The sequence below is a fragment of the Callithrix jacchus genome, chromosome 2 (genome assembly GCF_049354715.1).
Source record: "Callithrix jacchus isolate 240 chromosome 2, calJac240_pri, whole genome shotgun sequence".
Lineage (NCBI taxonomy): Eukaryota > Metazoa > Chordata > Mammalia > Primates > Cebidae > Callithrix > Callithrix jacchus.
The window spans coordinates 131,194,800-131,217,700 of NC_133503.1; the positions used below are offsets into that span (position 1 = coordinate 131,194,800).

At 40.0% G+C, this 22,901-nt stretch overlaps 1 protein-coding gene across 2 annotated transcripts in view; it reads right to left on the reverse strand.

Annotated features, from left to right (window-relative positions):
- Positions 1 to 22,901, reverse strand: part of CMYA5 (cardiomyopathy associated 5) — a 96,483-nt gene that overhangs the window by 11,218 nt on the left and 62,364 nt on the right. For both annotated transcript variants that reach the window (XR_013532264.1, XM_035291333.3), the window contains exons 7-9: positions 20,631 to 20,780; positions 17,623 to 17,769; positions 16,393 to 16,540 (exon numbers count right to left, since the gene is read on the reverse strand). Coding sequence is in view for 1 of the 2 variants with exons in the window: in XM_035291333.3 (XP_035147224.3) it covers positions 16,393 to 16,540; positions 17,623 to 17,769; positions 20,631 to 20,780 (445 nt within the window). In the remaining variant the exon portion in view is untranslated. The remainder of the gene's footprint in view (positions 1 to 16,392; positions 16,541 to 17,622; positions 17,770 to 20,630; positions 20,781 to 22,901) is intronic.

Consider the following 22,901-nt stretch of genomic DNA (forward strand, 5'->3'; position numbering starts at 1 on the left):
CTTAACTCAGAAAACAAACTAATCTCAAACTTCTTAAAAGCGGAACATTTGTACAGAATAAGCACCCCACACCGACCCCATGTCTAAAAGGACAAAACTCACATTGTGCTCCTCAGAAGGCAGGGGGAAGGGGAGCACCCTGGACCTGCTTGTGTAACTGCTATTCAGTGCCCATGTCTGGAAAAGGTCAGTGCACACTCCTCGAATCATATTGGTTGTTATTTTAGAACTGATCACCCGACCAGGCCCTCAGGAGAGGACTGTCCTTAGATGCACTCAGACTGGATCAATGACATTGAGCCCCATGTCCACTGACAACTAATTAGGCTTCAGTGAATTAATGAAAAACTATGTCCTATGATTGAGAATGTAATTTCTGACTAATATCTAGAATATTATTCTGGGGTAAATGTATTGCTTATCTTATTGGAACTGATGACTGAATAAATGTTTTAAATAAACATTAATTATAATTAGTAACAAAATTATTGTCTCAATAAGACATACTCAGCCTGAACTAAATTTCAGACTTCATTCGCTCTCTAAATAAATATGTATTGATCAGTTATCATGTGCCCAAGCCTGTCTCTGCCTTTTATTCTGAGGGCTTGTTGAGGAGGTGGGGGTAGGAAAGGGGAAAGTAACAAGGATTGGTGGGGAATTTTTAGCTTTAGAGACAAAGAGAACACACTGGCTTCATTTTATAACAACACAGTTGTGACACACCAAGGATACTGTTTTTTTAGGTAAGTGTTTGCCCTTAAGATGTATGAAGCCTGTCAAGGAGAAAATTCCACTTATATAGTCAACTGCACACTCTGTCTCATTGCTCATTTGAAGAATAAAGGTTTACATGGTACTGAAGTCAAAATATGGGATCCGTCCTGCTTTTAGCGCATGATACAGGTCAGGCAGATTTGACAAATATGCACAATGTGCTCACTGAATCTGTGAAATAAAAGCAGCAGGCATGCGAACAAAAGTAACATGAAATGTGGTGGTGTTTTATTGCTTACAAGTTGCCTTCTTATGCCCAAGCACCAAGAAGAAAGCAAAAAAGTTTAGAACAAACGGTTTGTTTCCTTGTCTACTTATTCTGACTCCACTCAGATGTCACCAAAGTTTTCACGTCAGCTGTCCCTGCTTTTTAGCCAAATGAAAACTTTGGAATTTGAGATCTAAAGATGAGCACTCTTCCAGCGATTATGATTTTTTTTTAATTTTAGAAACAAAAATTTGTCATCATTGCAACTAAGGCCATATGACTTATAATAAGCATTGCATAGTTTGCAGTAGAATTCAAGTTCACAGAATACCCAAACTAAGGTGAGTGGTCAGGTAGCAAATGAAGGCACAATCGTTTGTTGGTGCTTAGTTAAGAAGGGATTTTTATACCAGTAAATAATATGACTATGTGACTATAATTAGAAGTCTATGGCCAATAATAAATTTGAAAGACATCCGAAATTTGACTCAAATGGTCTCATTTTGGGCCCAAAATATGGGATTCTCTCTACAAGTGCCATAGTGCGATGGAAAGAGGTTCTAGATACGCAAGGGCAGTGAACAGCACAGCACCTAGAGCCTCTCAGCAGCAGCCACGCAGTTGATTGCTGGTGGAGGATGAGCTCAAGCGGAGGTGGAACTTAGCACAGAGCGCTGTGCCCAGCAGGGCTTCAGAGGCCTCTCAACCTGCTCATCTCGCCCTTGGTAGCTCCATTGCTATATAGCAGAGAGAAATGACTTAGAGGAGACTCACTGTCTCCTCAGAAGGCCATAGGCTGCCCTGCAAATGAGAGACGGTTGGTCTCTTTCAGAGGTAAATGAGTGGAAACCCCCAGCAGCTGTGACTGTGAGGATGGCCTCACTAGCTTGGGCCCCTTTATTTTTGGGATTCTGCAAGGTGTGACTGGGAAGTGTGAAGTGACTAAGACGGACAGTGGGGTGAGAATCATTCCTGGTAGGAATTGAAAAGGATTTTTAGGAAGTGAAAAATAAGTGGGGACATAATGCTTAAGGGGGATGTTAAAAGCATTCCTGTTAAGTCAGAGAGAATATGAGGTTAAAAAAATTGGGAGGTAGGAGGTAAAATTATTACTATTTGCAGATGATGGAACCGTTTATCTAGAGAACTGAAGAAAATCAGCTGAAAAACTCTTACATAATTAGAGAATTCAGTAAGATTGCTAGATATAAAACTGATACAAGAAATCAAAAGCCTTCATATACAAATAACAACTAGATACGAGATAGAATGAAAAATCTTATTTAGAAAAGTGACAGACATAAAATATATATAAAGATCTATATAAAGAATATTTTTTAAGTTGCTATGAGGGAAACACACAAAAGACTTGAGTAAAGGGAAAGGCACAACAGTTCTTGGATAGGAAAATGCAACATCATAAAAATTTCAATTCTCCCTAAGTTAATCTATAAATTTAACATGATCTCTAAAAATAGCAAATTGTCGGGGCAGGATGATGGAGGAGGCTATGCATCCTCATTCTAAAGATCATATAAAACATAAACTAGCAAATAGAAAAAAAAAATCAGCAAGGGGCAACCTAATCTACCAGGAATTCTAAATTATGAAGCTATAATAATAAAACCAGTATGGTCCTGGGGCATAAACAGACGGATCAATAGACAGATTATAAAGGTCAGGAATAGAGCAAACATATTGGCTTGGTATGTAAGAATGGAAGCATTTCAGATAGGAAAGGGAAAATGATGGGTTTTCCTGTTGGGACAACTAGGTAGCCATACTAAAAAAAAAAAAAGAAAAGAAAAGGTAGGATTTCCTACTTCACACAGACACAGTCTATCTACTGAGATAAATTCCAGATGACAAAACACCTAGTTTTAAAAAGCAAAATTACTGTCTACTACAAAAAACATGAGTGAATAAACACACACACACACACACACACACACACACACTCAGAGAGAGAGAGAAAGGGCATTTTAAAATATGCTACCCAAGTTAAAAGCTATTTTCAAAATAGATTAATAAATTCAACTAAATTATTATAAAAAATAAGCACAGAAAAAAACTTTAAAGATTTGCAACTTATATCTTAATAGGAAAGCTAACTTCCTTAAAAAAAAAAAAAAAGAAAAGAGCTTCTCCAAACCTAAAAGAAAAAATATCACAAACCAAGAGAAAAAATATTGATAGGAAATGAACAGTTTATAGAAAAGAAAGTACTATACATGGCTCTGAGTCATATGAAAAGATGTTCAACCTAATAAAAGAAATATACAGTCAAACTAAAATAAGATCGAAAGTTTTTTTTTTGAGACGGAGTTTCGCTCTTGTTACCCGGGCTGGAGTGCAATGGCGCGATCTCGGCTCACCGCAACCTCCGCCTCCTGGGTTCAGGCAATTCTCCTGCCTCAGCCTCCTGAGTAGCTGGGATTACAGGCACGCGGCACCATGCCCAGCTAATTTTTTGTATTTTTAGTAGAGACGGGGTTTCACTATGTTGACCAGGAAAAGATCGAAAGTTTTATCATTTCATGTTTAGGCAAGGGTGTGAAGAGCCAAGCACTCTTATACACTGCTAGTTGAAGTCATATAAACAGCCACAACCTCTATAGAGACAGTTCAGTAATATCTACCAAAATTCACAATGTACATACTTTTTAACCAGTTATTCTACTTCTAATAATTTAATTTACAAATACATTTCACATGTGTGAAATATATAATCACAAGGTTGTTTACTTCAGCATTGTTTGTGATGGCAAGAGAATCGAAACAACTTAAATGGCTCTAAATTGGTAAATAAATTATATTCTTTTTTTTTTAGACAGTCTCACTCTGTCACCCAGGCTAGAGTGCAGTGGTGTGATCTCAGCTCATTGCAACTTCTGCCCCCCAGGTTCAAGAGATTCTCTTGCTTCAGCCTCCTGAGTAGCCGGGATTATAGGTGCCTGCCAACGCATGCAGCTAATTTTTGTATTTTTAGTAGAGACAGAGTTTCACCACCTTGGCCAGGCTGGTCTTGAACTCCTGACCTTGTGATCCACCCGCCTCAGCCTCCCAAAGTACTGGAATTACAGGCATGAGCCACTGCACCCAGCCTAAATTATATTCTTAAAACAATACAATAAAAAATTTTTAAAAATTTTGTTTATTTATTTATTAAGATGTATTTTCGCTCTTGTCACCCAGGCTGGAGTGTAGCAGCACAATCTCGGCTCACTGCAGCCTCTGCCCCTCAAGTTCAAGCAATTCTCCTGCCTCAGCCTCCCAAGTAGCAGGGATTACAGGTGCTTGCCACCACACCTGGCTAATTTTTGTATTTTTTTTTTTTTAGTAGAGACAGGGTTTTACCATGTTGGCCAGGCTGGTCTCAAACTCCTGACCTCCATGAGATCCACCCACCTCAGCCTCCCAAAATGCTGGGATTATAGACATGAGCCATTGCACCTGGCCTAAAATTGTTTTTTTAAATTGAACTAGTTTCATATGTATTGATATGGGATGCTCACCAACACATATTTTTAGGCAAGAAAAGCAAAGTGATAAACCATATATAGTATGCTACCATTTGTTGAAATGGGACAGATGTTTGTACCATTCTATCTGTACAGACTATCTGAAAGGATCAACATTAATCAGGTAACAGTAATTGCTTCTGGGGAAGAGAACTGGGTAGGTAAAATATAGGTAGAAAGGAGACTTAATTTCCACTGTATTCTCTTTTGTATCTTTTTAATTTGTACCAAAGTACATATTCTCTATCCAAATTTAATTAAATATTTTACTTTTAAGAGCTATATTATCAGCTCAGAAGTTCAGGACTTGGTTGAACATGTTTGCACAATCTCAAAGGGGACATTAGTTTGAACACTGTAAAGCTTCTCCAGGAATTGATAATTCAGCAATTTGTGTGGGATGGAAAAAAGGAGTATGTATGTGCTTAATGTAACTTGAGGGGTTGGCAATTACGGAGCGTGGCAGTTTTCTGCATCACCATGTCCAACTCCTGGATCTAAGCATGCTTTCTCCCCAGGGGAGAGGGGCGTCCTGTATACAAACAATATGGAGGAATCCAGTGCCGTGACTCCTAGAAGCAGCCATAGTGTCGTCACTGCAGTGTACCACACAGATGGCTAAGTAGGAATTATTTTTTAAAAACACAGTTGGCTCTCACTGGCATTCACATTGGCAGCACCAATATTCAGGCAGGCAGTCAACACCACGTAACGGGAAGTGTGAACAGAGTACATGGCTGGAAGGAAACCTCCTGGGCATATTAGACCTTCTGAATCGGAATCTTTAGAAGGGTCTTCCAATCTAAGTGTTTAGTAAGTATCCCAGCTGATTTTTATGATCATTTAGATTGGTAAACATAATCATAAGATAATGTGGGGTAAGAAGGGGTAGAAAGTGAAAAAAAAAACTACTTGAGAACATGAGCAACATTAAATACAAAAAAACCTAACTGAACAGCCATGGCTGTTTGAAGCTACTTAGAAAACCTTAACTAACTGTAAATATGGAACTTTTTGTTTAAGGTGGAATGCTTGGTTAAATCAGGATTAAGAAGATTTTCCTTTTTAAAAAAGTTGGTAAATATAAATTTTTGAACAGAATGATTTTTCTTTTGATAAATGATGATATTACGAGACTCAATAGTAAGAGTCTCACTCTTAGTTCATAACAGTGTGGAAAAGAACATGGGGGCTGAATGCCCAGGCTGGTCTTGAACTCCTTGGTCTCAAGCCATCCTCCCACCTGAGACTCCCAAAATGCTGAGATTATAGGTGTGCACTAACATCACCCTTAATTCACAGTGGTGTAGGAAAGTAACATGGGGGGTGAATGCTGACAACCATGGAGCTTAGGCTTTCCTATAATCAGACATTCTTTAAGAATCAGCATAAACCAAAGGTCCCAGCAGAAAGAGCCTAGATTTTTGTTTTCTTTATAGTTACCTTAGAAAGGCTGAATAGTATCATTTATATTCCAGGCAGAGAATCCCAGGAGCTTAGTAACATTGATTCCTCTGGATTCTGTAGGCCCCCCTTTCCCTCCACAGCCACATATGCAAACAATTACTTGGGCACCGCATAAAACTGCCCACTCAGAATGGTGACTTAACATTATGCTTTCAGATCCTGTTTAAAATAATGGTTATATAGAAAATGTTTTTGCATCTTTTGTAAAACTACTCTTAAAGACAATCACTATTATCTTGTTCAATAGCTCTTATATAAAGATCTACATGAAAAATTCATCTTACAGCTGAATGTCAAGAAATATAATTGTCTCTCAGTGAAATGTGCTTCCTTTTTAAAAAGAGATGAGTTATGTAATCTCTTTTTTTCCTCTTGCTGTCTCCCCCTCTCTTGTTTTCACTTTAGCTGCCAGTAAGTTCAGATTTAAATTTTATGTTCCACTGAGGTTCAGTTCTTCACTTTCAGTCTCCTCAGCCCTGCATTATTTGGCTCTTGTTCTCACAGGATTGTTTTCCTGGTTCTAGCATGTCTGTGTCTTTCATTGTGGACAACCTGAATACTTTTGGAAACTGACAGACTTAAATTAGAAGGAAGGAACTGATTGGGTTTCCACTGATTGAGGTCAATGGAACTAGGAGGAGTATGGGAATTTAAAGGATCAAAGTCAAATGAGGGTCATTTGGAAAGAAAGGTTTCATTTAGGAAAAGCTGAATGCCAAGACACTGGGGGGCGTGGTGGGGAATCATCTTTGCATAACTCCCTCTCCCAAAGGCTCCCTGCTGAAGGATAGGACAACTGGGCCAGGAAAACAATTCCATATACAGACTGGTGATTAGCTTTTAATTACTCAATGAGAATTTTGGCCCAATCATGTCAGTGGCCCTCCTGTCACCCTGAGAAGAAATATGAAGCAGGACTGACTGCCTCCTTTAGCCACAGGGTACAGAGAAGCTCCAGTCTCTTGCTGTTGACCACTGGTCAGTCATCACCTACCTCCTAAAGCCTTAGGAAGAAAGATTTAAAGAAAAGAAAAATGCTGGGCTTCCTCACTCTGCACTAAGTTCATTAGGAAACTTACCCTTAGTTGTCCTTACTCTACAGACAGAGCAGTGGGTGTCCCCAGTTGAAAACCCCACTTATGACAGGCAATTCTGTTCCTGCTCCACTAGGTGGGGCCCCAAAAGCTGGAAGAAGGAGGAATATGAGCTCACAGGCCCAGCACCCAGAGCCCAACTCCCTGGGAATGCTTGCCCTGGAGGGTGGCCCCAGGCCTGGGGGGGTGGTCTCCCCAACCCATAACTTCGGCCAGGGCCAGTGAGCAGGAGACTCACTCCTAGCTACTTTCTGGCGTATTGACTCTCACAGATTTGTCATTCAATACCCGGCTTCTCTGGGTGCAGCCCACACAGCTAATCCCTGTACTATATTTCTCTCAGTTTTCCCTCCTCCACCCACACTTCTTCTGACTTCTCTCCACACAGGAGAGACAGAACAACTGAGGAAACAGCAGAATGGTGGAAAATTTTTGAAAGTGTTTTGAGCCCACCCAACCTGAGGACAGCATTCAAAGAAAAACAGGAAGAGGCTGAGTAGGAGCTCCCTCGGCCCCCACGAACAAGCCTGGGATTGTCACTCCCGCCTACCCCAAACCCAACAGGGGCCGACTGCTGGGACTGAGCCTTGGTGCCCACACACAAAAATATGCAAATATTTTCTGTGAGGATTATGGAATGGAGGCAATTGCTCAGCTATTTCAGACATTGCGTCATGGAACTTGTGGGCACAGTAGGCTCATTCCATTAAAACACCCACTGCAAGAGTTCAGCTAGCACCGTTGGTCTTAAATTGGAATCTCCAGAGCCCATCATACCTGGGGAAGGACTGCAGGTCTGAAGATGGATGTGTTTCTATTCTGGCAACCAAAATTAGGCTCCCCAATCTAGAGGACAACCAATGCCTTCTCTCCGTGTGTGTGTGATTTAATATTACTCATCTTTTTTTCCCTTTTTGTTTTTCATTTCCTTTCAACTTGTCTTCCTACACCACACCAGAGCTTTGAAGCCTGCCTGTTTTTTCGGGGATTGGGGGTGGGAAAGAAATGTGAACTCACTTAGCTCTTGCTCCCTCTCTCGTTTGCTGGAGATTCCAGCCAGTTAGATGACTTGAAGTGGGCAAGGACAAAAAGAGATTGGCTAATCCCATTCATTCATTCATTCATTCATTCGTGAAACAGACCTTTATTGAGTATCTACACAGATAAGTTCCTCATTCATACCCCGTTTATGGGCCAGGCTCAGTCAAACTAAGACACAGCAAATAGAAGTAATCTTTGATCCCCCTAATTTCACTTAGGGACCTCTGGATCAATTTTTGGATCTGGTTTAGTCCTATAGGGTTTTTGCATGAAATCCAGAACTTATGTAAGGGTTATATAAAATCAATGGATAAATAAGCTTGAAATTCCTTCTCTACAAGTGATCCATGAGAAGGTTTCTAGTCCACAGATTAGACTAGTTCTATCTTCTGGTTAAACCATCCAAGCATTACAATTAATTCATTTATCCATTCTTTACTTTGCTGGCACAATTTATTTTCATCCCCATTTTGAATAAGAGATTATCCTCAAAGCTAGCCTAACTTTCCTTACTGATAATTGATGCTAATTGATATTTACTCATTCCAGTAACACATACTTATTGAGTAGCTACAATATGCCAGGCACTGGCATAAGCACTGAGATGACAACTGAAGGGGCACAATGATCCTTTACGGAGCTAACAAAGGAGTGAGATAAACAAATCTTGGCTGCTGTTCTTTCTGAGAAACAAAGTAACTTCTCCCATTGCTGTGCAGAGAATCAAAGTGAAGCATGTGGTTCTAATACAATGGACAAAAAGGAGGAATTGTTTGCATTTATTGACTAGAGATGATCAAGTTTTGAGCTTCTTTATTCATCAATTCTACAGTAAGACTGGTTCTCCAAAGCTGATGTCTTAGAGATTCAACTACATAGATCATAGTTAAACAGTTGATGTTTTACAGAATTTTGAAGCACCGGATAGTGTAAAGAATGTTTTAAAGTTGGTTGTGAAAACCAGATGGTCAAAAGAACCACAACACATGGCCACTCCCAAAGAGCAGAATTTTCCTTCCAGTCCTGAATTCTTACATTAAAGACCCAAAGAGATAAAAATGAGTTTGGCAGTCATGGGACTCTGAGATTAAGGATGAAATATTTCAGTCAAGTGATGCCAACCTAGGGAATAAGACATTGAGGCCTGTCTTGCTGGGGCATGGCTCTGATGTAGACTTAGCAAAAGAACGGGGTAGTAATTTGTGGCCAAGAAAATTTTTCCTGCCTCAAAAAATTATCTATTGTCAAACTCAGCAGGAATCCAGAGGCTGGAGAGTCAAACCTGGGTTGTGGACTAAACATACCATTGCACCTCCTGGTGCTGAGTGGTCTCTTAGCACCTAAATGGAAAGCAATTCCAACACAGCTTTGAACTATCAACAGGGCTTCACAGATGGAATTTCCCTTTATTTCTAAATTTGCTGGACTATATCCACTCAATAACAAAGAACCCCTTGTATTGTTCTCTAGCTACTATAAATTTTTGCTTAGCCAGCCCTTAATGTCCTTGCCTGCAACAAGGAAAATAAAAATGAATCCGTTGGCAAGATCTCAAATAGAATAAACTAATGACAAGCCTTATGTTTTAATAAGCTCAATGTTGGTCTTAATGAAATGGGTGGATGGTCTTTTTTTTCCCCCTACAAATGGAACTATCATTGGTTTCTTTGGCTTTCACAAAGGATTTTTTGGAACACATTGTTGATATCAGAAGGAGTCTTTTCTTTTTTCTTTTTTCTTTTTTTTTGGTTGTGAGGGCCCCAGGATAATCAGGGATGGGAAAAACATTAACCAGAGGGGATTTGAATGGTAAGGTATTCTCTCTTCATATCTATGTTTTTCATAGGACAGAGAAAACTAAGGATGCATGATACCGCCCAGTCAACAGGCTATTGAGGGATGCTTCAGTCTATTTGTGACAGCAGTTTTAAAACTAGTGGAAAGAAGAAGATGGGCCTTGAATCCTGACTCTAAACCCTCACTCCATCATTTCATACTTTGGCCAGATTATTTAACCTCTCTGAGGTCTGATTTAGTGGAGACCACTAACTGCTCCGAGAAGGTTCACTGAGAGTAGGCAAGTTCCTAGGCTGCTGAAGGCCCTCAATGGAATGTCGTCCCCCTTTCCCTTCTCCCTGTAGCCATATTTATGAGATGACATCACTGTTTCCTAGTGAGATGGCTACTAGGTCTCAGGGTTCCAGATTTCTGCTGTTTTAAGTATCCAACTGTACTGCTATGATTTATGCAAATGCCAACTGGGGACGGATGCCATAAAGGGAATTAGTCATTTCAGAGCCTGTATTAACAGGCTGATCTTGGCTCTGAAAGAGCTGGATTTTCCTTACTGATGGTAGAAAATGGTGGGAGAGATTACTCTGAGATTCAGGCACTTCTGCTACAGGGTTCTTCTCATATAGCATCAAGAGTTCTCATAGTTAAGGTCCTGGGCTCCTATAAATGACGTAAAGGAGGGTTAACAGCTTAGACTTTGAAATCTGACAAAATGAAGTTTAAATCCTGATTGCTAATACTAGCTGACTAACCTCTCAAAGTGTCTGTTTTATTTTATAGTTTTTGTGAGGATTAAATGAGGCAACATATCTAAAGTACTTGGGATAGTGATTGGCACATAGCAAATGCTCAATAAAAGTCTATTTTGGTGTGTTTTTTTTTTCCTTGCTCTGTTTTGGCCATAGTTCACCTCTCAGCTATTTGCTAATACTTAAGCCTGCCTTCCAGCAATTGGCACATTAAAAAAGATGTTGTTTCTTAAACATTTATTATGTTTATATTTCTGCTTAAATGCCTACATCCCACCCAAATGTACCCTACCTGGTATTAATTCATCCTTTGATTATTATTTTGTGAAGCCTGTCTTCAACTTGAAAGAAACTATCATCATTGCTCAGTCATATGAAATCTCACATCAGAACTAAATAAACAGTTGCTGATTATGAAGATAATCAAGGGCTTAAATAATACACTTTATTGTCTAGAGGTAGCTGACAAGATGGATGAATAGGAAGAGCTCTGGTCTCCAGCTCCCAGTGAGATCAATGCAGAAGGCGGGTGATTTCTGCATTTTCAACTGTGGCTCCTGGCTTATCTCACTGGGACTGGTTAGACAGTGGGTGCAGCCCATGGAGGGTGAGCTGAAGCAGGGTGGGGTGTCGCCTCACCTGTGAAGCACAAGGGGTCAGGGAACTCCCTCCCCTAACCAAGGGAAGCCATGAGGGACTGTGCCATGAGGAATGGTGCATTCCGGCCAAGATACTATGCTTTTCCCACAGTCTTTGCAATCTGCAGACCAGGAGATTCTCTCGGGTGCCCCCATCACCAAAGCCCTGGGTTTCAAGCACAAAACTGGGCAGTTGTTTGGCCAGACACTGAGCTAGCTGTAGGAGTTTCTTTTCATATCCCAGTGGTGCCTATAATGCCAGTGAGACAGAACTGTTCACTCCCCTGGAAAGGGGACTAAAGCCAAGGGGCCAAGTGGTCTAGCTCAGCAGATCCCACCACCACAGAGCCCAGCAAGCAAAGATCCACTGGCTTGAAATTCTCACTGCCAGCACAGCAGTCTGAAGTAAACATGGGATGCTCAAGCTTGGTGGGGGGAGAATTGTCCACAATTACTGAGGCTTGAATAGGGGGGTTTCCCTTCACAGTATAAACAGAGCCACTGGGAAGTTCAGATGGGGCAGAGCCCACTGCAGTGCAGCAAAGCCACTATAGCCAGACTGTCTCTCTAGACCCCTTCTCTCTGGGCAGAGCATCTCTGAAAGAAAGGCAGCAGCCCCAGCCAGGGGCTTATAGATAAAACTCCCATCTCCCTGGGACAGAGCACGAGGGGGAAGCGGCAGCTGTGGGCACAGTTTCATCAGACTTAAATGTTTCTGCCTGCTGGCTCTGAAGAGAGCAATGGATCTCCTAGCATAGTGCTCAAGCTCTGCTAAGGGACAGACTGCCTCCTTAAGTGGGTCTCTGACCCCCATGCCTCCTGACTGAGAGATACCTCCTAGCAGGGGTTGACAGACACCCATACAGGAGAGCTCTGCCTGGCATCTGGCAAGTGCCCCTCTGGGAAAAAGCTTCCAGAGGATGGAATAGGCAGCAATCTTTACTGTTCTGCAGCCTCCGCTGGTGATACTCAGACAAACAGCATCTGGAGTAGACCGCCAGCACACTCTAGCAGACCTGCAGCAGAGGGGCCTGACTGTTAGAAGGAACACTAACAAACAGAAAGGAACAGCATCAACATCAACAAACAGGACATCCACACAGAAACCCCATCTGAAGATCAGTAACGTCAAAGACCAAAGGTAGATAAATCCATGAAGATGAGGAAAAACCAGTGCAAAAGGGCTGAAAATTTAAAAAGCCAGAATGCCTCTTCTTCTCCAAAGGATTACAACTCCTTGCCAGCAAGGGAACAAAACTGGATGGAGAATGAGTTTGACAAATTGAAAGAAGTAGGCTTCAGAAGATGGGTGATAACAAACTCCTCCAAGCTAAAGGAGCATGTTCTAACCCTATACAAAGAAGCTAAGAACCTTGAAAAATGGTTAGAGGAATTTCTAATTAGAATAACCAGTTTAGAGAAGAACATAAATGACCTGATGGAGCTGAAAAATACAGCATGAGAACTTCATGAAACATACACAAGTATCAATAGCCGAATCAATCAAGAGAGGAAGAAAGGATATCAGAGATTGAAGATCAACTAATAAAATAAACCATGAAGGCAAGATTAGTGAAAAAAGAATGAAAAGGAACAAATAAAGCCTCCAAGAAATATGGGACTATGTGAAAAGACCAAATCAACGTTTGATCAGTGTACCTGAAAGTGACAGGGAGAATGGAATTAAGTTGGAAAACACTCTTCAGGATATTATCCAGGAGAACTTCCCAGGAAGAAGTCAAATCCCTGAATAGACCAATAACAAGTTCTGAAATTGAGGCAGTAACTAATAGCTTACCAACCAAAAAAAAGCCCAAGACCAGACAGATTCACAGCTGAATTCTACCAGAAGTATAAAGAGGAGCTGGTACCATTCCTTCTGAAACTATTCCAAATAACATAAAAAGAAAATTTCAGGCTAATATCCCTGATGAACATTGATGCAAAAATCCTCAATAAAATAATGGCAAACCAAATCCAGCAGCACATTAAAAAGCGTATCCACCATGATCGAGTGGGCTTCATCCCTGGGATGCAGGGCTGGTTCAACATACACAAATCAATAAATGTAATCCAACACATAAACAGAACCAATGACAAAAACCATAGGATTATCTCCATAGATGCAGAAACAGCCTTCAATACAATTCAACATCTCTTCATGCTAAAAATCTCTGAATAAACTAGGTATTGATGGAACATATCTCAAAATAATAAGAGCTATTTATGACAAACCCATAGCCAATATCATATCGAATGGGCAAAAGCTGGAAGCATTCCCTTTGAAAACCAGCACAAGACAAGGATGCCCTCTCTCACCACTCCTATTCCTATAGTATTGGAAGTTCTGGCCAGGGCAATCAGGCAAGAGAAAGAAATAAAGTGTATTCAAATAGGAAGAGAAAAAGTCAAATTGTCTCTGTTTGCAGATGGCATGATTGTAAATTTAGAAAATCCCATCATCTCAGCCCAAAATCTACTTAAGTTGATAAGCAACTTCAGCAAAGTCTCAGGATACAAAATCAATGTGTAATCACAAGCATTCCTATACACCAATAACAGACAAACAGAGAGCCAAATCATGAGTGAACTCCCATTCACAATTGGTACAAAGATTAAAAAATACCTAGGAATACAACTTACAAGGGGTATGAAGGATCTCTTCAGGGAGAACTATAAACCACCGCACAAGGAAACAAGAGAGGACACAAATGGAAAAACATTCCATGCTCATGGATAGGAAGAATCAATATCGTGAAAATGGCCATACTGCCCAAAGTAATTAATAGATTCACTCCTATCCTCATCAAGCTACCATTGACTTTCTTCACAGAATTAGGAAACAAACTACTTTAAATTTCACATGAAACCAAAAAAAAGCTTGTATGGTCAAGACAATCCTAAGCAAAAAGAACAAAGCTGGAGGCATCATGCTATCTGACATCAAACTATACTACAAGGCTACAACCAAAACAGCATGGTACTGGTACCAAAAAGCACATATAGACCAATGGAACAGAGCAGAGGCCTCAGAAAGAATGCCACACATCTACAGCCATCTAATCTTTGACAAATATGACAAAAACAAGCAATGGGAAAAGGATTCCCTATATAATAAAGAGTGTTGGAAAAATTGGCTGGCCATATGCAGAAAACTGAAACTGGACCCATTCCTTATACCTTATACAAAAATTCACTCAAGATGGATTAAAGACTTAAACATAAGACTAAAAACCCTAGAAGAAAACCTAGGCAATATCATCAGGACATAGGCATGGGCAAGGACTTCATGACTAAAACACCAAAAGCAATGGCAACAAAAGCCAAAATAGACAAATGGGATCTAATTAAACTAAAGAGCTCTGCACAGCGAAAGAAACTATCATCAGAGTGAACAGGCAACTTATAGAATGGGAGAAAAATTTTGCAATCCATCCATCTGACAAAGGGCTAATATCCAGAATCTACAAGGAATTTGAACAAATTTACAAGAAAGAAACAAACAACCCTTTCAAAAAGTGGCTGAAGGATATGAACAGACACTTCTTAAAAGAAGACATTTATGTGGCCAACAAACATATGAAAAAAGCTCATAACCACTGAAAAAAGCTCATAACCATAATAAGATACCATCTCATGCCAGTTATAATGGCAGGAAACAACAGATGCTGAAGAGGATGTGGAGAAATAGGAATGCTTTTGCACTGTTGGTAGGAGTGTAAACTAGTTCAAACATTGTGGAAGACAGTGTGGTGATTCCTCAAGGATCTAGAACTGGAAATACCATTTGACCCAGCAATCCCATTACTGGGTATATACCCAAATGATTATAAGTCATTCTGCTATAAAGACACATGCACATGTATGTTTATTGCAGCACTATTCACAATAGCAAAGACTTGGAACCAAGCCAGATGCCCATCAATGATAGACTGGATGAAGAAAATGTGGCACATATACACCATGGAATACTATGCAACCATAAAAAAGGATTGAGTTTATGACCTTTGCAGGGACATGGATGAAGCTGGAAACCATCATTCTCAGCAAACTAACACAGGAACAGAAAACCAAACACCACATGTTCTCACTCATAAGTAAGAGCTGAACAATGAGAACACATGGACACAGGGAAGGGAACATCCCACACTAGGGCATGTTGGCAGGTAGGGGGCTACAGGGAAGGATAACATTAGGAGAAATACTAATGCAGACGACAGTTTGATGGATGCAGCAAACCACCATGGCATGTGTTTACCTATGTACCAAACCTGCACGTTCTGCACATGTATCCAGAACTTAAAGTATAATAATTTTTTAAAAGCTGTCTAATTTCATACCATTATTCCTAAGTTCCATATCCTACCAAAGTAGTTTATCTCAAGAAACTTCATTTAAAAGAAAAACTAAAAACCTATCAAAATAGGAATAATAATAATGATCTGAATATTCATCTTGTTCACGAAGCTGCTCCACAGCAAGGAGGTGGTAGGCTAAGAAAATACCACCTCAGTAGATAAGCTAACATTTACCAAATGCCTAGTGGATGCATAGCTACTTATTGATAAGTGTTAGCTTCATCATCTTAGTGACAGAGTGTCACATTTCTTTTCTCCTAGAAGAACCTCTTTACATATTTCATGCTTTTGGAGAGGCAGGTAAGTCTCCATGATAATATATATGTAATTAGCTCTTTTATGTTCCCAATACATCATGGAGACGTTCAGATTTACGTTATACACAAGCTCACTATTAGTTTCCTGCGTTAGGTGGTGCAGATTCTGATATAGCTAGTAAAAACCTCATAAAACATGCATAAATCCTGTCTAATGACTGAAGTTAAATATACCTCAAAGAATGCTCTATCATTAAAATTTGCATACATTTTTCTTACCAGGGAGTTATTCTGCATTGTAGCATGTGTTTTATTACAAACTTGGAGTTCATTGATGAATAGTGATAGAGCTGCAAATCAAGTCAACAGCTTCATTAGCTCAGCAGGATTTTAGGCTGCATTTCTCCCTTGGTGAGCATAAGCTAGAGGGTAGTTTAGGGCCCAGAGCTGGGCTCTGGGCAGTCTCTCCCATGGAGAGGGCCCCTTACCTGAGGCCCTCACCCTCAGGAGAGTGCTGTCTGCAGTACTCCAGAGTGTAGGTCTCTGTGGCCTCAGGGGTGGCGGGCCGCCATCGGATAGTGGCTGTGTTCCAACACACAGTACAGTCCTCAGCGCGGATCATAGGGGTGCAGGGTGCTGCAGAAAGAGAGTCAGGACAGTTGTGGAGCAATGCCAGCTTGCTTTCACGGGACCTGAGAAGCACGTGGTCTTCTATGGCTTGAGCACAATTTTGTTTTAAATTGTTTATCAGAAAATGTATTCTGTGTTAAAAACCCAAAAGGGATCAAATATAGATAGTGAAGTCTCTCTCATTCTCTGCCTTCCAAATTGCCCAGTTCTCACCCATCCCCAAACAGCCCCTAATAGTAGTTTCCTATAAATCCCACCAGACTTTCTTTATACATATACAAACAAATCAAAATAAAGATTCTTTCCCCTCTCCCAGTACACAAAAGTCAGTAAGGATCTTGTCCTCAATAGGTGCTCAAAAAAGGCTTGTTTTAAAAGGCAAGAGGAAAGGATAAAGAGTAGGAGTAAACTATTTCTTCCCCTGGGGCAGGCAGTGTAGCCTTGGTTTAGGCTTCATACCCTGTGAAAAGATTTCATCTTGAGAATGCATTTCCGGTTGAATACCACTGCTTAAAACATTTTGGAGGTTCCCAGCACCCAGATACAGCCCAAGCTTTCTTACCTTTCAAACATGGCCTCTATGTTAGCCTTTCTCATCTTATCTTTCCTCTCTTTGTTTAAGTCTAAGAAATACCGAACTTCTTACGGTGCCCTGCACACTCTACACTGTTTCTTGCCTTGATGCCTCTACTCATATGACTTTTTCAAGTGGAATATCTTCCTTTAACACATTACTTCCTATCGATCCTTTAAAGCATATTCTGCAGGTATCAGTTCTAGGAAACAGTTCCTGATCCTGCCCCTGCCCCAGGCCAATTTGGGTGCCCCACTGGAGTGTTCTCATAATAACCTGTGTATATCTGGATATGGCTGTTACCACACATTTTCTATGATCTCCCATTTTTCCATCTCCCCAGCTGAGTATGAACTTCTTGGGAAGGAGCCCAAGGCTTATTCATCATCATATAACCAGCCCTTCGTGCAACACTCAACACACGATAGGTGCTTAATAAATACGTACTGATTTCAAGAGTCTGTGAAGAATTGAGTGTTGTCTCCTAACGTGCCCTTAGCATCCATCTCCTTACCTGTCCTAAAGATTGCCCTTTCACTGGGCAGGCTACATCCAGTGAAGTTCACAGCCATCACCCACACTTGATAGCATCGGTCAGGTTCCAAATCTTCAAAAATGCAGTAACTTTCTTTCACTGTCAGTCTGTATTCTTCTACCAACTCTAGCACAAGACACAATGAAAATCTAAGATATCTTCCAAAGTTAATTAAAGTTATAGTTATTGGAGAAAGTCATCTATGATTTTCTTGCAGTGGAAAACTGGAACTGATAACCTTATAGATATCATTATGTGAAAACCAGCTCCTTAGAATACATAAGAAAGCGACGGCATTCTGAAAAGAGATACTTAGGATGACATAGTACTACTTGTTAACACTCATCAGAAAATATTAGCACATTAGTAAGATTCTGAGCTTCATATACCACAGTTAAAGTAACTATTTCAGTAGCAAATATTAAAATTATATAGAGTTTATGTTAGCTTAAATCTCAGTAACACATTCTCAAGGAAATCTTAAAAACCAATGCCAATATTTCAGAAGAGTATGTCATAAAACAAGGACAACTTCATGGTTTTTAAACATCTTTACAGATTAGTAAACTATTTTGGTATTCAGTATGACCTTCCAAGTTTCAAATCCTGGTTCCTTCTCAGGAACTCCAGAATTCTTTCTGCTAGAGATTTCCACAATTTACAGAAACATTTAAATAACTTTGATAGCTTATAAGCTACTCTAAGAAGTAACTTTGTCCAATTAAGACATTTTCCTTCTAAAATTCTAAAAATTATTTTACTTTGAATTATTTTAATAGTAAATATTACTCAGTGTCATTATGAACACACCTACCAATTTGAGCCAATTTGATTATTCTTACTGAAATTTTACCTCCTTTAAAACATATGATTTTCTTTTTAAATTTTGCCTATGGTAATTTCAGTTATCCCCCCTTATTACCGCTGAATATCACATCTTCAACTTTTCCACTTAAGAACCCAGACTGTTTCTTTAAAAGAAAATTGAGACGTCTTCAGCTTAGCAGGTCTCTCAATTGCCTCTCTCCTTTCCAATGAGCTGTACTTTCTGGACAGAAAGATCAGTTTAAAGAATGTCATAAGGACTTGTATGCTGAAAAACATTTCTCCCATAGCCTAGAATCTGTGTCTACAGTTTTCACTGGAATCATTCTTTTAGGCAAGGTCCTATGATATGGTTTGGTTCCACCCAAATCTCATAATGAATTGTAATTCTCAGTGTTGGAGGAGGGGCCTGGTGGGAGGTGATTGAATCAGGCGGGCAGACTTCTCCCTTGCTGTTCTCATGAATGAGTTCTCAAGAGATCTGGTTGTTTGAAAGTGTATACTCTCTCTCCTGCCGGCCATGGGAAGATGTGTTTGCTTCCTCTTCACCTTCTGCCATAATAGTAAGTTTCCTAAGGCCTCCCTTGCCATGCCTGTACATCTTGTAGAACTGTAAGCCAGTTAAACCTCTTCTTCATAAATTACCCAGTCTCAGGCATGTCTTTATAGCAGTATGAGAATGAACTAGTACATCCTATTACCCTGGCACTCCCTTTAACAATGCACATAACATATGTGGCCAGAGACCCTAGCAGACATGGCATGGTAGCACAGACTAGACTATCAGATTAGATAACTGTTATTAGCACAGAAACAATGAGACACAGATAGGGAAGTGTTTGGCATTGTGGGGGTGTGAAACCCAGTTAAAAAAATGTACTCCAGGCAATAACTATTTCATAAGAAGGGTCTCGGAGAGCCACAGTGTTTCAGAAAACAGCTGGAAATAAATGGAGATGAAGTATGACGTAGCAAAATGCACACAGAGAGAAATAAACAAAAGCATAAGCTTTGGAGCCTGAAAGATCTGTGTCTGATTCCTGTCCCTGTCACGTACAAGTTTTGAGCAAACTACTTAACCTCACATCAGTTTTCTCGCTTGCAAATAGGGATAGTAATACTTTGTTGTGCTGTGACAGGCATATGGAAATCGGTCAATAAAACAGGAGTCATTACATTACAGACAGAGTTAGCCAACTTTAAGCCATGCCAATAGTTGCTTTTTAAACTTTTTTCTAAATTAATTATCACACAACATTTCAAAAGACTTAAATACTAGTAATAGTATAATATATTACCATTCATTCCTGATTACAAATTGGGCACCTGAGTTAGGGTGCCCAAGCCTGCCACATGCTCATCTGGTTTTCATAGTATGTAGGTCTGTCTTCAACAAGCAACACAGAATGGCAGCACTCCCAGCTCTGATTCATCAGGAAGCACAACCTCAAACCGCCTGGCTTCCAGGGCTTATTAGAAGCCCTTCCGAGCTGAGAGATACTTACAGAGGCTCAGCCATAAGACATACCATCCATTCACCCTACTAAGCACTTTCATTTCTATCCACACATTAATTTGGGACACAGGAAGACTACACCATACCTAGGCCCATGCCTTGGAAACTGTGAACACTGAATAAACCTTGTGGTTTGTTGGTAGCTTTTAGCAAAGATAGACCTGAGAAACTGCCAAGCATGACATCCCATACTTCATCTGCATTCCAACCATGTGGAACACATTGTCCTCTATACGGCTTCTTCCCTACAAAGTGGAACACGTGACACTTAGCTTTCAGGCTTTGGTACTGATTAAAACTTTATTTTCCTTGAAACTCTGGTACGTTAGCTCCTTTTTGAAAATGAGAACTACTTCATTGCTCCTGTTATTCTGAGAGCTCAAAGCCAAATGTGAATCTCAATTACAATATTCATATTGACTATGACGTAATGTTTATGCATTTTTGTTTTCCTTGATCTTGATTCCCAAATTTTGCTTCTGTAGTTATTATTTAATTATATGGTTGTTGCGGTTTTGTTGTTGTTGTTTTGTAAGTGGCCATGAATGCTTTGTGGAAAGAGTCATAATGCAGGTATATGTTTAAATACTTCACAAGAAGATGCATGGATATGCATATGAATCTGTATTTGTGTTAGCAATCGTACCATTTACTTCTTGGTCATCTTGTGGTTCCTCCATACAGTAAACCTGAAATGAATCAATGACATCTTCCTTGTTCATGCTCCAATAAACTGCAATCGTTGTGCTGGTGGCAGAATTTGGTTCCTGAGGTTCCAACCTAGGAGGCTGTGGAACTGGAATATAAACAACATTTATTGTAACTAATGCTGTTTTTATTGATTTTTAGGGCAAAATTTACTTATGCTTGTTGAAAAAAATTTTAAACAATACAGAAATACATGGTATAAAAGTAGAAGGGCTCCCTTGTTCCCCAAAATCCCCAACCCAAATGACATTCTTTTTTAATTTTTAAATTTTCTATTTTCTTTATTTATTTTTTATTTTTTTATTTTTTTGAGACGGAGTCTTGCTCTATCATCCAGGCTGGAGTGCAATGATGCAATCTCGGCTCACTGCAACCTCCACCTCCCAGGCTCAAGCAATTCTCCTGCCTCAGCCTCCTGAGTAGCTGGAATTACAGGCATGCACCACCACAACTGGCTAATTTTTGTATTTTTAGTACCGGTGGGATTTCACCATGTTGGTCAGGCTGGTCTTGAACTCCTGGCCTCAAATGATCCACCTGCCTCAGCCTCCCAAAGTGCTGGGATTACAGGCGAAAGCCACCACACCCAGCCATATTCTTTAGATGCAATCACTGTTGCATTTGAATGTGTATCCTTCCACAATGTTTTCTATGCATTTGTACATGTGAACATATATAATAGACCCGGAAATAAACAAAAATATATTCCAAAATGGGATCACTTGAGAAGACTCTTCTATAGTCCTATAGCTAGAGCAATAAACTCATGTAGGTGAAAGGAGGCAACAACTGACTTTCTTTTCCTTCAAAACAAAATGCATGCTTTGCTAGATAACCAAGGCTGTATCATTCCGTATCAATACAGTCTACATTAACAATAGAGGCAAATGAAACCCTTTTAAGATATAGTTAGTATACTTCAAGCCTGAAAAATACTTTAAAAAATAAAATATCAAAATACTCTTTCTGAAACGACTATCCCATTTTGTCTTTCCAACGTGGCTATCCCTATCGATTTTTGAAATTATTAACTTTAAAAAAATTAAACAAAATATAAAAACTACAGAAAAAGTAGCCTACTAATTGATTAAGCATACATTCTAGACACCTAGTATAACTCTGTTGTTCTGAATTTTAAAGACAACAAAATCCTTGAGTGTTTCCTAGAGACTTGTAAAGTTCATGATAACGATATATGCAACACCATAAATCAGGCTTCAATGCAATTCTTCTCCAAAACTTATGACACAAAATCTTTGAATATATTTTTCAAATTAGAGGAAAAGGTTATTTCCATAGTTGAAAAGATAGCATGCTTTTTTTGTTGTTATTTTTGAGGTGGAGTCTCACTCTGTCACCCAGGCTGGAGTGCAGTGGCATAATCTGAGTTCACTGCAACCTCCACCTCCCGTGTTCAAGTGATTCTCCTGCCCCAGCCTTTCTAGTAGCTGGGATTACAGGCGCCTGCCAGCACACCCAGCTTATTTTTTGGTAATTTTAGTAAAGACAGGGTTTCACCATGTTGGCCAGGCTGGTCTCAAACTCCTTGATCTCAGGTGATCTTCCCGCCTCGGCCTCCCAAAGTGCTGGGATTACAGGCGTGAGCCACCATGTCCAGCTGGACAGCATGCTTTTACATTTATTTTTTGAGTTTATTTTTTTCTAGTCAACATTTCCTGAGAGATAAGTTTGCTGAAATGCTAACAATATGGGCCAAATTTTATGAGATTACTTTATTAAAAGTGGACACCAAAGGAAAACAAAAATAAAGTTCAGTTCAGCAAGAAGGTAAAAATGAGAAAAACACAAATGGGACTGAAGAACGTAAGAAAAAAGACAAACTGAGAAGATTCAATGGCGATAAAGAGCAGAAGAAATGCACAGTTGTGAAAACATGAAGCAGAAGAGGAGAAGGGTCCGGTTCATGGACATCAGTGCAGAGTGGCTGGCCTGAGGTGAAACACAGGATCCGCCCTCTCTGTTATCTTAGCCTCAGTTTCCCCGTCTTTAAAATGAGAAAACAATAATAATAGCATTACCTCCCAGGGTTGTTTTAAGAAGCAAATAATATTGATCGAGTGCTTAGCAAAGTGACAGGCAGGTAACCAACACTAATATTCAGCAAACAAAGGGGCCTTGGCAGGAGCACAGGAAATAGGAGAGGGGCGAGGCAGGAAGCTCCTGAAGATGAGGGCTGAATGAGGGACCA